Source organism: Notolepis coatsorum (genome assembly GCF_963971535.1).
Source record: "Notolepis coatsorum genome assembly, chromosome: 14".
In the NCBI taxonomy this organism is placed as follows: Eukaryota; Metazoa; Chordata; class Actinopteri; order Aulopiformes; family Paralepididae; genus Notolepis; species Notolepis coatsorum.
Window position 1 is genome coordinate 50,811,682 of NC_140178.1, and position 13,924 is coordinate 50,825,605.

The window sequence follows — 13,924 nt, forward strand, 5'->3', positions numbered from 1 at the left end:
ACTGCATCAGTAGTGACATCACAAATACACAGGGTTGCTCTGCGACATCACAAGGTTTTCTTTAGAACAGCCAGAGGCCGGCATGATGTCACGTAGGCTTGGGCGGTATGACGGTATTAAGGTATACCAGGGTATTTAGAAATACCTACGGTATTGATTTTCAATACCGTCCGTCACCGTCAAAATCACAGATGCGCTTCAGTTTCTATAACAGTGAAACGGAGTTTTGAGTGTAGTGCACACACTGAGTGTAGTGCACACACGCGCCAGCAGAGGGCGAGACCGCTCTAGTGGAGCGAGTGGGTCACAACGGTGTGTTCACGTTTTACGGTAATGTTGCGACAGTGCTGTGAAAATACCGTAAAGCGTTGTGACGAGAGCAGTGTTGTTGTGGCGCAATCCGTCGCCTATTATATGTGAACTAAATTATTATATGTGAACTAAAGAGTACAAGGTTTACACAACAGCCCCCACCCGCCTTTTTATTGTATTTGTACCGTCCTGTACTATCCGCTGTCAGCTGTTTATCTCTCTTTGTGAGCTACTAGCGTTAGCTCACGTTAAGTAGCGTTAGCTCTGCGGCTAATCTTAGATTACCCTGAACTAAATCAATGACTAGGTTATAAAGCATTCGAGTAGTTTTCACTGCACATAGAAGTAGCCAAACAACGGGAGCATTTCGGGAGCATATGACCAAAACCCAGGCAATTTCTAGCCCTTAAGGAATCAAATAGTCTGCCATGGCTATAGGCTAGATGCTAACGCTAAAACGGTGCGGGCTTCTACCGGTGCGGGACTACCGTTCTGAAAGCTGACGATGATTTGTTTACTTGGTAACACGTAACCCCACCCCCCCCCCCCCCCGCGGATGAAAATGAAAGTCATACCGTCAAATACCGTGCACCGGGGTATTATAACATAAAGGTTTGCCGGTTTGAAAATAAGGATACCGCCCAAGCCTAATGTCACGTCAGCCACAATAGAAATGTGACATCACAAAGGCATAGTTTCGGAGTGACATTAAAAATGGCGAAAGCACGTGTAAAGCCCAGGAGAAGGAGCGACGTCATTCTTGGGAGTGTGGTATGTTTATATAACATAAAGCACCCCATCACACTTTTGTCTAAGTGTGTGGGTGTGTGGCGCGTCACTCGTTGAGGATGGAGTCGGGTCTGTTGTAGCCGAAGAGCCTGAAGTCAGGCTCGTACAGCTTGTAGAGTTCCCTCCGGGCCTCTGGGGGCACCGTGCTGAACCAGTCCGACTCCCAGCTGCTGGCCGTCAGGTTCCTGTGGGAGGTGGGAAACTCCACCACGTTGTCCACCTTCAGCTGACGCAGCAGGTGTTCCGCATCCTCCTCCACTGTCTCCAGGTGTCCCACAAAGTCATACTGGATCTGGCAGGGATGGCACAGCCGGTACACCTGCCGCCAGTGCTCGTTGAAGGGCATCTCCTTCTCCGTCTGCGGGTCCAGGAGATACTGGATGAAGTGGGCGAAGGAGGGGTGGAGGCCCGCAGTGAAGGCCTCGTCCACAGAGGCGGGGGGCGTGGGCTGGTGGGCGTAGCGCCGCAGCATGACCTGGGCGAAGCGCCGGTAGAAGTCTTCGTTGCGCAGCTCGAACTTGTTGCGGTAGGCGGAGATGAGGCGTACGAAGGGGTCCCGGACGAACAGGAACTTGGTGTACTTTTTCAGCTTCACCTGGACGAGAACATGTCAAGACTTCATTGTTTAATCGAGGCATCATGAGTGATCATCATGCAGAGTTGAGACAGTGAAGAAAACTAACAGTTTTTCAATTTCTCAACAGATGATCAAAAGTGTTGTTTATCAATTACTTATTAAATTGTAATAAACAAAAAATATATTATGCTAGGCTATTGAGAAGCTTGTGAAGAAAATAAATAAATAAAAACTTGTGAATGCATGAATAAGTACTCATTTCTAAACCCAAGTAAACATCTCTGAACACAGCAGTACTACGCAGCAGGGCTGGTGGATAATTCACTAGGATAATTTATCGTCTTTCAATGGGATCATATCTGGATGAAATCCTGATCATTGAGATACCGTGTCACGGGAACTGAACTGACCTTCATGAGGTGTCGTGAGAACTTGCCGTAGCGCTTCCAGAACTTGTTGAAGGTAAAGTGCATGCTGCTGTTGTGCACCAGGTCTCTGGGGATGGCCAGCGGGTCGCCGTACGGCGCACCGTCCTGCAGCAGGCTCTCACTCAGAACGATCATTATCCGCTTCCAGTTACTGCACGCCACCTGGGGGCAGGGTAAGGGATAACACAACGTTGTCGATTTGATAGATAAGATCAAATGTTATGTGTGCGTGTGTCTGTGATACTCAGTGTTCAGGCTCCACAGAGTACATTACTTGGCCACCTGTGTGTTCTTTTTTTAAATAATTTAAAGAAATGAAACCCATTTATTACATTTTCAGATATCAGTGCCCACATTCAAATATATATATATATCATTCTTTTTATTATTATTTGTATACTAAGTGTCATCAACACAGACAACATTATGAAGTGAAAGTGTCTGCCCGAGTCACAGTAGAGTAGCTTAAGTTTCACTTTGAGAGTAGATTAACTTCACGTGAAGGAGAAAAGGAAGACTTTAGAGACGACACGACAATCTTACACAACAATGACGGAGGATTTGGCAATCTTTCGGATTTAAACCGAAAGAGCGAAAGCTGGACTGGAGAAGAGCACAGTATGTTTGCACGATGTAAGGTTGCAGCTACATCGATCTGTCAGATAGAACATTTACGGAAGGTATTGTCCATTGGTTTATTTTTAAATTAGAACCCAACATCAACTCCGTCAACAAATGGATAATAGTCACTGAAAATGTATTAAAAACAGATGTAGACGGACAGACACAGCGGATCAATGTAGCCGCATAACGTTAAAGATCAAAGTAAGCACTCTACAGATATTGAGCGTCATTATGTAAAATGTCCGGTGTGACAGTAATACCGGTGTTGTCATGAGTTTATTATTATTATTATTATTATAAATTTCACAACACCACAGGAGCTCTAGTCTGTGCGTGTATTTACACATGCATTGGTGCCAGTGCATTTGTATGTATGTGTGTGTTGTTAGGGCCCAGGCCACACTGCTCCATTATGGCTGTCAAACAAATGTAGACTGTCATTATCTTTCAGTAAGGAGGATCCATTTGTTAAGGCCTGATGATCGGTCTCTGCCCGATTCATCATCATCAGACAGAAAAATATGGATATTGTTGTGTCACCATCCTTAGCAAAGCTCTTGTTTCAGCAAACACACGATTATGCTATCTAGGTTAAAAATAAACCAACGGACAGCAGTACAGTACTTTCCGTCTGTTTAATCTCTTTATCTTGATCAGTGTGGCCGCTCCCTTATACTTAGATGTCTAACATGCCATAAATCTAAGCAAAGTGACTTGATTTACTGCATTTTTGACACGTTAACTCTTAGACTACCAAGAGGGTCACAATTTTCTCACTCTTAACACAGAACAGCCATATAATAATACAAAAAAGAAGAAACATATATAGACACTTCAACAAACAGGCAGCTGCCAAAATCAAAGGCCCAAGGCCTGTTTCTCTGTAAATGGCTACTAATGCGACACATTTTGTTATTTGGAGTTTAGTTCCAGAGAACTAAATCATTGTTATCTCCTACTCTGGCAAAAAATAACTATAAAAGGATCTAGTTGAATTTCCGTTTTTGAAAACATCCGACATTGTTTTAAAAAGGTAACTGGTCAGTTTTGGACACTGCCAGAATGAGTGTTCTGGAGATACCGGCAAAAAACTGCATCTGTCACAGGTGGGATCTACACATGGGAACATTTGAGAGAGTTTGACTTTTGAAGAATGCACGCCACGCACCTTAAATTGAATGAGGCCATGTCAAGCACAGATTGAGGCTGTATGGACCCCTTCCAGGGCCTCCCCGTTGCTCTGCAGTCAAAACCACTCCCAAATGATCGTGCCAGAGCACACAAGACAGTTTAGGCCTTTATTTCTGTCCCTCAACTCTGATGAAGATGCAGTAGCATCGAAATATAAGCTTTGTCTGTGTTTATGCGGCGGAAATAAAGGCCTAAACTGTCTGTTGTGCTGCTCAGTGCTGCTCCTGAGAGGCACCAAGACTGCTTGATCACAAGAAGCCGATGCGCAATGAAATAAATTATTTAGGGATGACCTTGGGTAAAGAAGTTCTTGTTGACTAATTGACCATATTCACGCAGTGGCCATTTTGCTCTTATGGCGTGCTCAGGTTGGGTTCCTTTCCACCCTGTTCCCACCAAAGGTTTGAAGTGGGCAGTCTTGGTGCTGCTTCGGAACAGGACCGAGCAGCACAACAGAGGGGAAGGATTTGATAGAGCACGACAATTTTTTAGGCCTTTATTTCTGGTGCATAAATGCAGACAAAGGTGGGAACAGGGTGGAAAGGAACCCGACCTGAGCGTGACATCAGCGCAAAATGGCCACCGTGTGAATATGGTCAATAGTCAAAGGACTATATCACTTTGTCAACATGCAGAATCAACTTTGGAAATCTATTGCTTACCAGATATGTGCTAATAATTCTTTCAGGAAATAATGTATTCAGCATGGAAAAAAAGCATACAAAACAACTACCTGACTAACAAAGTCTTTGTCAAGTAAAACCAAAACAACTAATCAACCAAGAGGGGACAGCCCTACTAATATTTATACCATTATTATTATAATAATAATAATAATAATAATAATAATAATAATAATAATAATAATAATAATAATAATAATAATAATAATAATAATAATAATAATAATAATAATAATAATAATAATAATAATAATAATAATAATACATTACATTTATATAGCGCTTTTCTCAGACTTAAAGCGCTTTACAACGTAGGGTTAGGGAAATTGCCTCCTTCACCACCACTGGTAGCAGACCCAACCCTGGGCTACACAGGCTCAATGGCTACCATACACTGGCACCAGGCACACATCACACTACACAATGGCTGAACGGCTCAGGAGACAGGGATTGATAGCCAATTAAGGGGAAGGGATGATTAGGTGGCCTTGATGTCAGAGACCTGATTGGGAATTTGGCCAGGAACGTTGGGGAACCCCCTACTCTTTACGATAGGCGTCCTGGGTTCTTTAACGACCAAATTCAGTCAGGACCCCGGTTCAGCGTCTCATCCAAAGGACAGCACTCGCAGCTGTACAGTGTCCCCATCACGTAACAGGGGCATTGTTACTGACAAGTCCAGAGGACAAAATGCCCCCTGCTGGACAACACCACCACTTTCCGGGGCTCGAACCGGTGATCTTCCGATCATGAGTCCGGAGCTCTACTCATGTAGCCACGCTGCCGGACGTTATAACAGGCATAACACTACAACTAATTGTTTTATACCCAGAAGCCCCTTACCGTTTACTGCTCGCTTACTGTATAATTAGGTCTGCAAGTACATAATATATATGTATATAATAAATAAAAGAAATAAATTGTAAACAAGGGCAACCTCAATGATTATTTGAGTCTAAAAGAAAGGTTGAAAATGTAATTAAATTAAATAGGCCACCTACGTAAGAAAAGGTAAAGAAAGAGAGGAAGAGGCTCAGGATGATCAGGATGAGTGATGATGAGGAGACGATGGGAGGACAGGTAACAGCTTGCGAGCAGAGAGGGGAGTGGAGTGGCCAGAATGTCACCTGTGTAGCAGTCGATGGTGTGTGTATGTGTGTGTGTGTACCTTCGGAATGTAGCAGTAGATCATGCGTGTGTGTGTGTGTGTCAGAGCATGCAATCAGAGAAGGGAGTGCAGTGGCCAGTATTTCACTTGTGTAGCAGTAGATGATGTGTGCGTTTGTGTGCATGTGTGTGTGCGTGTGCACCTTAGGAACGTAGCAGTAGATAATGCCGTGTCTGTCGTCCACTATGAGGTGATCCAGCTCCTTGTTGGGAATGTCGTCAAAAGAGCGGTTCTTTCCAGGGAACCCCATGCCGTCATTACCACACATCTCCTGAAGCAGCCTCCGTCTCCGTTCCTGTCCAGACAATACAAGATGACACCCGTCAATACAATACATTGATACGATACTGTGCCGAATTTGGCCCTCGATAACGATAATATCACAATACACAATATCTACGATAATCCATATATTGCAAGAAATATAATATGTGATACATTACAATATAAAAAATATCCATAAAAAAGCTAAAAGCAGGAATTGTGTATTTATTCACAGAATTGACATGAAAGATGTCAGATTCTTGTGCATCACAAACTGGCCAATTGTACATTAACTTAAACAATGTACAACTGCCTCTTTAACACACACTAACCACGACCTTTTATTGCAGTAAATGGGATTGTCTGGTGAAAAAAAAATATATATATACGTATATATATTTTTTTCAAATAATCAATACTTGGTGCCAGTGTATCGATAACGTGTCGCAAGAGGAAGTGCAACAATATATGGCAGTATCTCTTTTTGGCCCATCAACAGTCAATACAATATCACACCAGTCAATACAAGTTCAATTCAGTTAAATTGAACTAGAGCCTGTAACAACAATAAAGGAGTAAAATATGATATTTAAATATGAAATATAAAATGTAATTCATAACTTATTAAATAGTAAAGAGAGACCTGTCTGTCTCGGAGCTCTGCCGCCACGGGGCTCAGGTGGACCTTCCACTCCTGCCGGGGGACGTACCGCTCCTCCGCACGCTCCGACTGGTTGCCCGTATCGGCGCCAGGGACAGGCTCGGTGGGTTCCCCCGTCCCCGGCTCCAGGAACTGGTTGACGAAGGCATCGATGTCGGACAGGAAGGAGGGCGTGCGGGGGGTGTGGGGGGGGTGTTGTTGTTGTTGGGATGGGGTGTGGGGGGTCTTGGGACCGGGCGAGATGGGGGTGTGCAGGTAGAGGTGCGAGGCCCCGACATCGTCCCAGTAGATGATGATCAGCAGGATCATGAAGGCCGAGCCGAGTGCCAGGAAGAGTCGGAACAGCCGGGACGTTCCCATGGCGACCAACCTACAGGAGTTCCGGAGTTTCTCTCTCTACTGAGTCACCATGACAACAGAGGTTCCACGGTTTGGAAGGCCACCAACAGATTGGCATTCCGAGGGTTCTCTATTGGGCCAACATGCAAACAGATTGGAGTTCCGGTCTCCTCTTTACAGCATCGCCATGGCAACCGATTGGGGTTCCCGTGGGGGTTCTCTACAGTATCGCCATGGTGACAGATCGGAGGAGGCCTATCATGGTGTCTGTGGGGAGTGTTGATTGGCTGAATGTAGGTTAACTCTCACCTCTGCTCCATGTCAGCACCACTCTGCAGTGAGGGAACACACAAAGAATTACCAATCTGATATTAACCCCTTAAACCCGAGATTTATTTAATGTTGCACAAATAGATCAATACAGTACATATTAACTATTAACACATTGAGGACCGGCCACGAGTTAACTCGGGTTTCGGTGCCATGCGTTGAGGACCAACTCGTGGCAAGTTGTTATTGTTTTATTCCATATTAACACGCCAGGTTTTCCTTTTTACCCCCTTGATGCCACGGTCCACTTCAATGTTAACGTTAATATCGCCTAATCTATGTTTTAAATTATGGCTATGTGTCTAATCTGCCCGTCGCTTATCAAAGACTACTTTTCCAGTCAGTGCTGTCAAGGCAGATTGGTTTTTTATCGCTTCATTTCCGTTTCAGAGCATTTTGAAAAGCACCCGTTTTGAGATAAAAAACAGTTCATTCTGGACCAGTCTATGATAATCGTCTTTTACTGGAATATTCCAGAACGTTGATATTCGTCGGCCTATTTATGAATCGTTTTCAAATAAACGCTAGATGATCAATATTATACGTGCACGCAAGCACATTCGGGCTGTGCACGGATAATCGCCGTGTTCATTTCCTCTTGGACTTTTTCAGTGAAACCGAAAGAGCCCATTTCACAAAACAGCCTATATCTTCATCAAAATTAGTCTGATTATCCTAACACTGATAACATAGATTCCTTACCTGACATCAGATGGTATCCAACTGGTATATTCCAATTCCTGATCACCATTAGAAAAAATCGATAAGTGTATGGATCCAACGTGATACAGTAGTACACATGATTCCGCGGGGCTGAGAGGCTCCAGAATTAACTGTGGTAACCCCGGCTGGATCAGTGGACTGGAAAATGTGGAGTACCGGATTTTTTTCCCCATCCATTTTCATTGAGTCCATTCCAAAATCCCTTATGTCATCTGGGAGACGATAGGGGGCGCTTTCTTCCACATATGATCGCCGGCGGCGCTCGGGTATACTCGGGTAGGCTCGCGTGATGCAATATGATTTCAGATCGCTAAAAAAAAAAATAAAAAAAAAAAAAATCAGAGAAATCTTGTGAGTGGCTTTCAACATAACTATCGGAAACCCGAGATATCTCGTGTGTGGCAGTGAAAGTGTTAATAACCGAATCAACATCCCCCATCCTCTGCAGATCTACCCGCCTCTGTGAAATCGGCGACATGCAATACCGGCCAGATCCTCTTAGGGGCGCCATCGCTCCACTGCAGTATCATTGTGGGCAATGGAATATTATAATTTTTTTGCCTCAAACAGAGTATCATGTTACTCTGATCACAGCTGGACACTATGCACAGTGGATCACGTTTCGAAGCGGATTTTTCACAATGTAATAAGTGGATTTATCATCAACCAATGGACATATCGATCTACCAGATGCCGGTCGATAACGGGGAAATGCTGCCGGGGATCACATGGCCTGACGGTAAGATCTTTATCACCTAATTTATAGCCGGATTGGAGCTTGTTGTGAAACGCAAGCAATCGATCAGTGAATGTGGCTACTTGCACGGACACTCTATTGGTAATCAATCATTTATTTTATTTTTATTTAACCTTTATTTTACCAGGTAGTCACTTGAGATCAAAGATCTCTTTTTCGAGCAAGACCTAATAATACTAATCGGCGTCCCCCGCCGCCCCCATTTCATCCATAGATGCTCTGGAATAGTCCGGATGATAAGCAGTTTGTTTTATTTCATTCGAATATATACAACAGAAATGCCGTTCAATATAACGTTAGTAGCCTTTAGCCTCATAACTAGCTTCCCAGAAAATATATGAGACGAAAAGTGCGATAAACCTTATATTCACGGCGCTATAAAATGACAACCAACCGATGGATTTTTTTTCTTCTTTAAGCCATTATGAAGGCACGGTTTATGCACTCAAGTGACAATGAGAATGGACAGATAGCAATACTATAAAGTATAGATATAGCTGTACAAAGTCACATCGGTTTGTTGACAAACCTTGGTCCTCCAGCACCATATTAGACGGCGCCGGCCCGGTCCTCAAAGTGTTAACACATTCTGTGCCACGCAGTTTGCCCATCTGATACCACTCTCTGCCAGTGCTGTAAGCCTATGGAGTCGCTCACCTTCTTTGCAGGGCTATAACTTTTTAAATATTATATCTATATCGACATTACTATGGCCCATTCAACATCGGGTATCTATCGTTCCGGATGTGGTAACGTTATATTTTTCCATTCATACATTGTCGTGAATATACGTTTTTAGAGTGTAAAATGAGCAGTAATTCCTAGAACGCGAGTTATAGGCCCCGACGCATATTACACATAATCGATTGGCGTTTCGTTCCTATACACACTATATTAAAAAATTCAAATGTATATGCTCGGTATACATTATGCTCCATCATGCGTGAAGGAAAGGGGGGGGGGGGTCGTTTATGATTCCTTGATTGTCAGTAACGGCTTTCCTTAGTACGACATCATACGTTGAGCAGATGGATTGCAATGAAATAAATGGACAATCGAGCTGGAATTAACGTTAGATTCCTCTTACCTGTGGCCGATGCGTCTGGAGAAAAAAATTTCCAATTATTTGATGTCGATCTGCTAGATCCATTTTCGGTTTGCATGACGCAATAAACGCCGAAAGCATATTGATTCTTGTGTCTCGAAAGCGATCAAATGCACTCGAGTGTTTGCCTTGATCAACATAAGATATCTCTGCCGGAGGATTTTCCCCGATGCACAGAGCGCCACATCCGATTTTGAGTGGAGTGCAACTCGCCCGAAATCCACCAGGCGGCGGTATTGAGGCGTTGAAATATCAGACAGGGTCCAGCTGGCTCCCGGAGCCTTCCTGGATGAATTATGAATGCCAATAGCGAATAAAGGAAATAACGATCATAAAAACTAGTAAACTCGTTGGCGTTATTAGATTGGCGGGCAATAACGAGTAAACTTGTTTTTGGTGCAGGATGTGTTAAGTGATGTGTTTCTTTTTCAAATGTAGCCAAGAGTAAAGATGCTAACCCTATCAAAACAGCAGTCAAATTGTATATTTTCATCACTACATTTGTTTAGCAATGATTTTAAGTGTTATTAACGAAATATGAGCTTATAAGAAATCTCTGCGCATTGCAGCGGAAAATGTTTGATTTAGACGAAAGAACAGGAAGCACTCATGAAATCGTTGTAGTCCAGAGAAAGAGGACATCTAAATTTCATAAAACTACACTACGCAGCTCACACCAGTCGCCGACAAAGGAAGGAATATTTTTTTTGTCTTACAAGCAATGACTGGAATGTAGTGTTTATATCTCACGGGTCGAACAAACCTCAACGTTAATGCCATAAAATACAACGTATATTGTTTTGTTACCTTTTTGTGAACATCTAGGAAAAATCCCCCGCTCATTCTGGTAAAAAATGGCAGAACTGTTGTCATTATTCGGAAGTAACTGTATTTACAGTCGATTTTATTCACGGTCTATGCTACCCTCTACTGGGCGCCTGGTGGTACTAAATCCAGATATAACTATGCCATCAGATAGACTAGGTCCGTGGCTTTTAAGACTTTCTATGCCACTCACGAGTTTTCTCGGAATTATTCATATCTCGTTGAAAGCCACTCACGAGATTTCTCTGATTTTTTATTTAATTTTTTTTAGCGATCTGAAATCATATTGCATCACGCGAGCCTAGTCCATAGCTGTCAACCCTACCGTTTTTCCCGGGATTCTCCTGTTTTTTCGACCCTCTGCACGCCCTTTTCACGGTTCACGGATTGGCACGTTTTTGGGAAAAAAATAAAATAAAAAAAAAAAAAATTTTATATATAATTTTTTTTTTAAACTCATAAAATATATGTGATCAAGTCCAGCGTTTGTGCCGACATGTCTCCATTTTCATTTTCCAGATTTTTCCAGGTTGTGAAAGTACAGAATGTAAGCTTTCAAATGATGTGTCATACTTTGAAATCTGAGAATGTTTTGAATATCATGTATTCATTTAAATCTTGTAACTCAGTCTGTTGTCTAGAACGCTCAAGGGGAGGAAATGCCTCTGATTTTCACACTTCAGCTAGTTTGGGGGGGGGGCGTGGACAACTACCCTCACCTGAATGCGTCCATCGTTAACGTTAATGACTCTCTCTGTGAATGCCTTTACCTGGCTCAGTTAATCTGAATCCCAACGCGCAGCTCTATTCAGATGCAAAAATACCCCCCCCCCCCACCTCTCCTCTGTGGAGAGTACAAACTGTTTCAAAACAGTTTTAAACACAGAATTCTTACAATTAGTTATTATATCTGTTCGCTGTTATACTAAATATGTTCTTCATGTTCTAAGTGGTTGCCTAGTGGAGATTTAGGATTCACTGACTGTAGACTGTAAGAAAAAAAGCTGCAAGAAAACTAAATGTCTGGCATCTATGGTTTCCAAATACTGTCAAATTACAGTAAAATCAAATGCATTTACAGATTACAACCTTTATTTAATGGTTAATATTTTGATAAAAGGTAATTTACTGTATTTTTATAGCATTTACACTCTACACAGTAGGAAAACAAAATAATACCGGTTTTGACCAGCAGATGGCAGCGACGAGGCAGCTCCATTGGGAGGGGGCGGGGCCGGGTGGGAGGGGGCGGGGCCAGGAGAAGGGGCAGGGCTAAAACCTGCACGTTTTTTAAAAACCCAATGTTGACAGCTATGGAGCCTACCCTAGTCTACCCGAGCGCCGCCGGCGATCAGATGTGGAAAAAACCGCCCCCTATCGTCTCCCAGATGACATAAGGGATTTTGGAATGGACTCAATGAAAATGGATGGGGAAAAAAATCCTGTACTCCACATTTTCCAGTCCACTGATGCAGCCGGGGTTACCACAGTTCATTCTGGAGCATCTGAGCCCCGCGGAATCATGTGTTCTACTGTATCACGTTGGATCTATACACTTATCGATTTTTTCGAATGGTGATGAGGAATTGGAATATACCAGTTGGATACCATCTGATGTCAGGTAAGGAATCTATGTTATCAGTGTTAGGATAATCAGACTCATTTTGATGAAGATATAAGCCGTTTTGTGAAATGTCCTCTATCGGTTTCACTGTAAAAATCCAAGAGGAAATGAACACGGCGATTATCCGTGCGCGGCTCGAATGGGCGTGCGTGTACGTATAATATTGATCATCTAGCGTTTATTTGAAAACGATTCATAAATAGGCAGACAAATATCAACGTTCTGGAATATTCCAGTAAAAGACGATTATCATAGAATGGTTCAGAATGGACTGTTTTTTACCTCAAAACGGGTGCTTTTCAAAATGCTCTCAAACGGAAATGAAGCGATAAAAAACCAATCTGCCTTGACAGCACTGACTGGAAAAGGATTCTTTGATAAGCGACGGGCAGATTAGACACATAGCCATAATTTAAAACATAGATTAGGCGATATTAACGATAACATTGGCGCCGATGGTGGCATTCAAGCGCTAACTCTGGCGCCACCTCGTGGCACTGAAAGTGTTAAAAGAGGTATTACAAGACCATAATAGAGCCATTTATAGGCCTGGCATTTTATATTCTATATTCATATTTCATATTGCATGTGTCCGGATGGCAAAATTCAGTACTGCATCTACAAAAACCCATGTACATGATCTGCCCTTTGTTCATTTGCTTAGCTTTTTACTATACTTGTTCTCAAGACGTAGCTGAATGAGCTCAGTAGCATCTTTTTGCTTTTGATCGATGTTAGCTAGGGCTGTCTTAACACTTTAACTGCCGAGGTTAAATTCATGATATACCATCCCTTGCCAGCTCTATTTAACATGGAGAAGTTCCCCTTCTTTGCAGGGCTATAACTTTTTAAATTCTATTGCTAGATTGCCATTATTAGGGCCCATTCAAGGTCCTATATGTATTGTTCATGGAGTAGCAACGTTAAACTTTTTCATTAACATATTCAAACTAAAATATGGTCTAAAGTATAAGTATGTTTTCATATATTTCTGCAGCTTTCTCCAGAACGTGAATTATAGCCCCAAATGCATTATATTGATGATGAAATACAGTTTGGTAGGAATCTGTGCGAGATAAAAAATGTCAATTGGACGTACTTCTAGAATTTACTACACGTCATCTGATGTTGACCGGATGGGCGAGGGGGCGTTTATAATTCCGTGGGCAACGTTATACCATTCATCTAATGTGGGTCATATGTTCATCATAGCAGTTTATATCGAACACGGTAATACTACACGCTAAAACTCACCCCAGTCTCCTCGGGCCGTTGGGCGATCAGCGTGGAGTAGACAGTTTTCCATTATGGGATGTCGAAATACCCGATCTATTTCCAGGTTGTATAATAGTATATACGTCCAAATCATGTTGTTTTTTCGAGTTATTTCCACCGATCGATGTTCACTGTGTGAAGACGGAGTCTCTCTAGCATTAGCGAGTGCCCGGACCCCATATGGAGTGAGTCCTACCGGGTTAAAGGTTGACATCCGGTTTCGATCTGCCGATCGGCCACCAGATGGCG

The 13,924-nt window shown here is 42.8% G+C and overlaps 1 protein-coding gene across 1 annotated transcript in view; it reads right to left on the reverse strand.

Annotated features, from left to right (window-relative positions):
- Nucleotides 1-902: 902 nt before the first annotated feature.
- Nucleotides 903-13,924, reverse strand: part of LOC311239971 (carbohydrate sulfotransferase 12-like) — a 95,041-nt gene continuing 82,019 nt past the window's right edge. Inside the window, exons 2-5 of the mRNA XM_084328439.1 lie at nt 6,680-7,368; nt 5,915-6,067; nt 2,089-2,268; nt 903-1,696 (exon numbers count right to left, since the gene is read on the reverse strand). Of these exons, the coding sequence (XP_084184565.1) occupies nt 1,148-1,696; nt 2,089-2,268; nt 5,915-6,067; nt 6,680-7,057 (1,260 nt within the window). The 5' untranslated portion in view covers nt 7,058-7,368 and the 3' untranslated portion in view covers nt 903-1,147. The remainder of the gene's footprint in view (nt 1,697-2,088; nt 2,269-5,914; nt 6,068-6,679; nt 7,369-13,924) is intronic.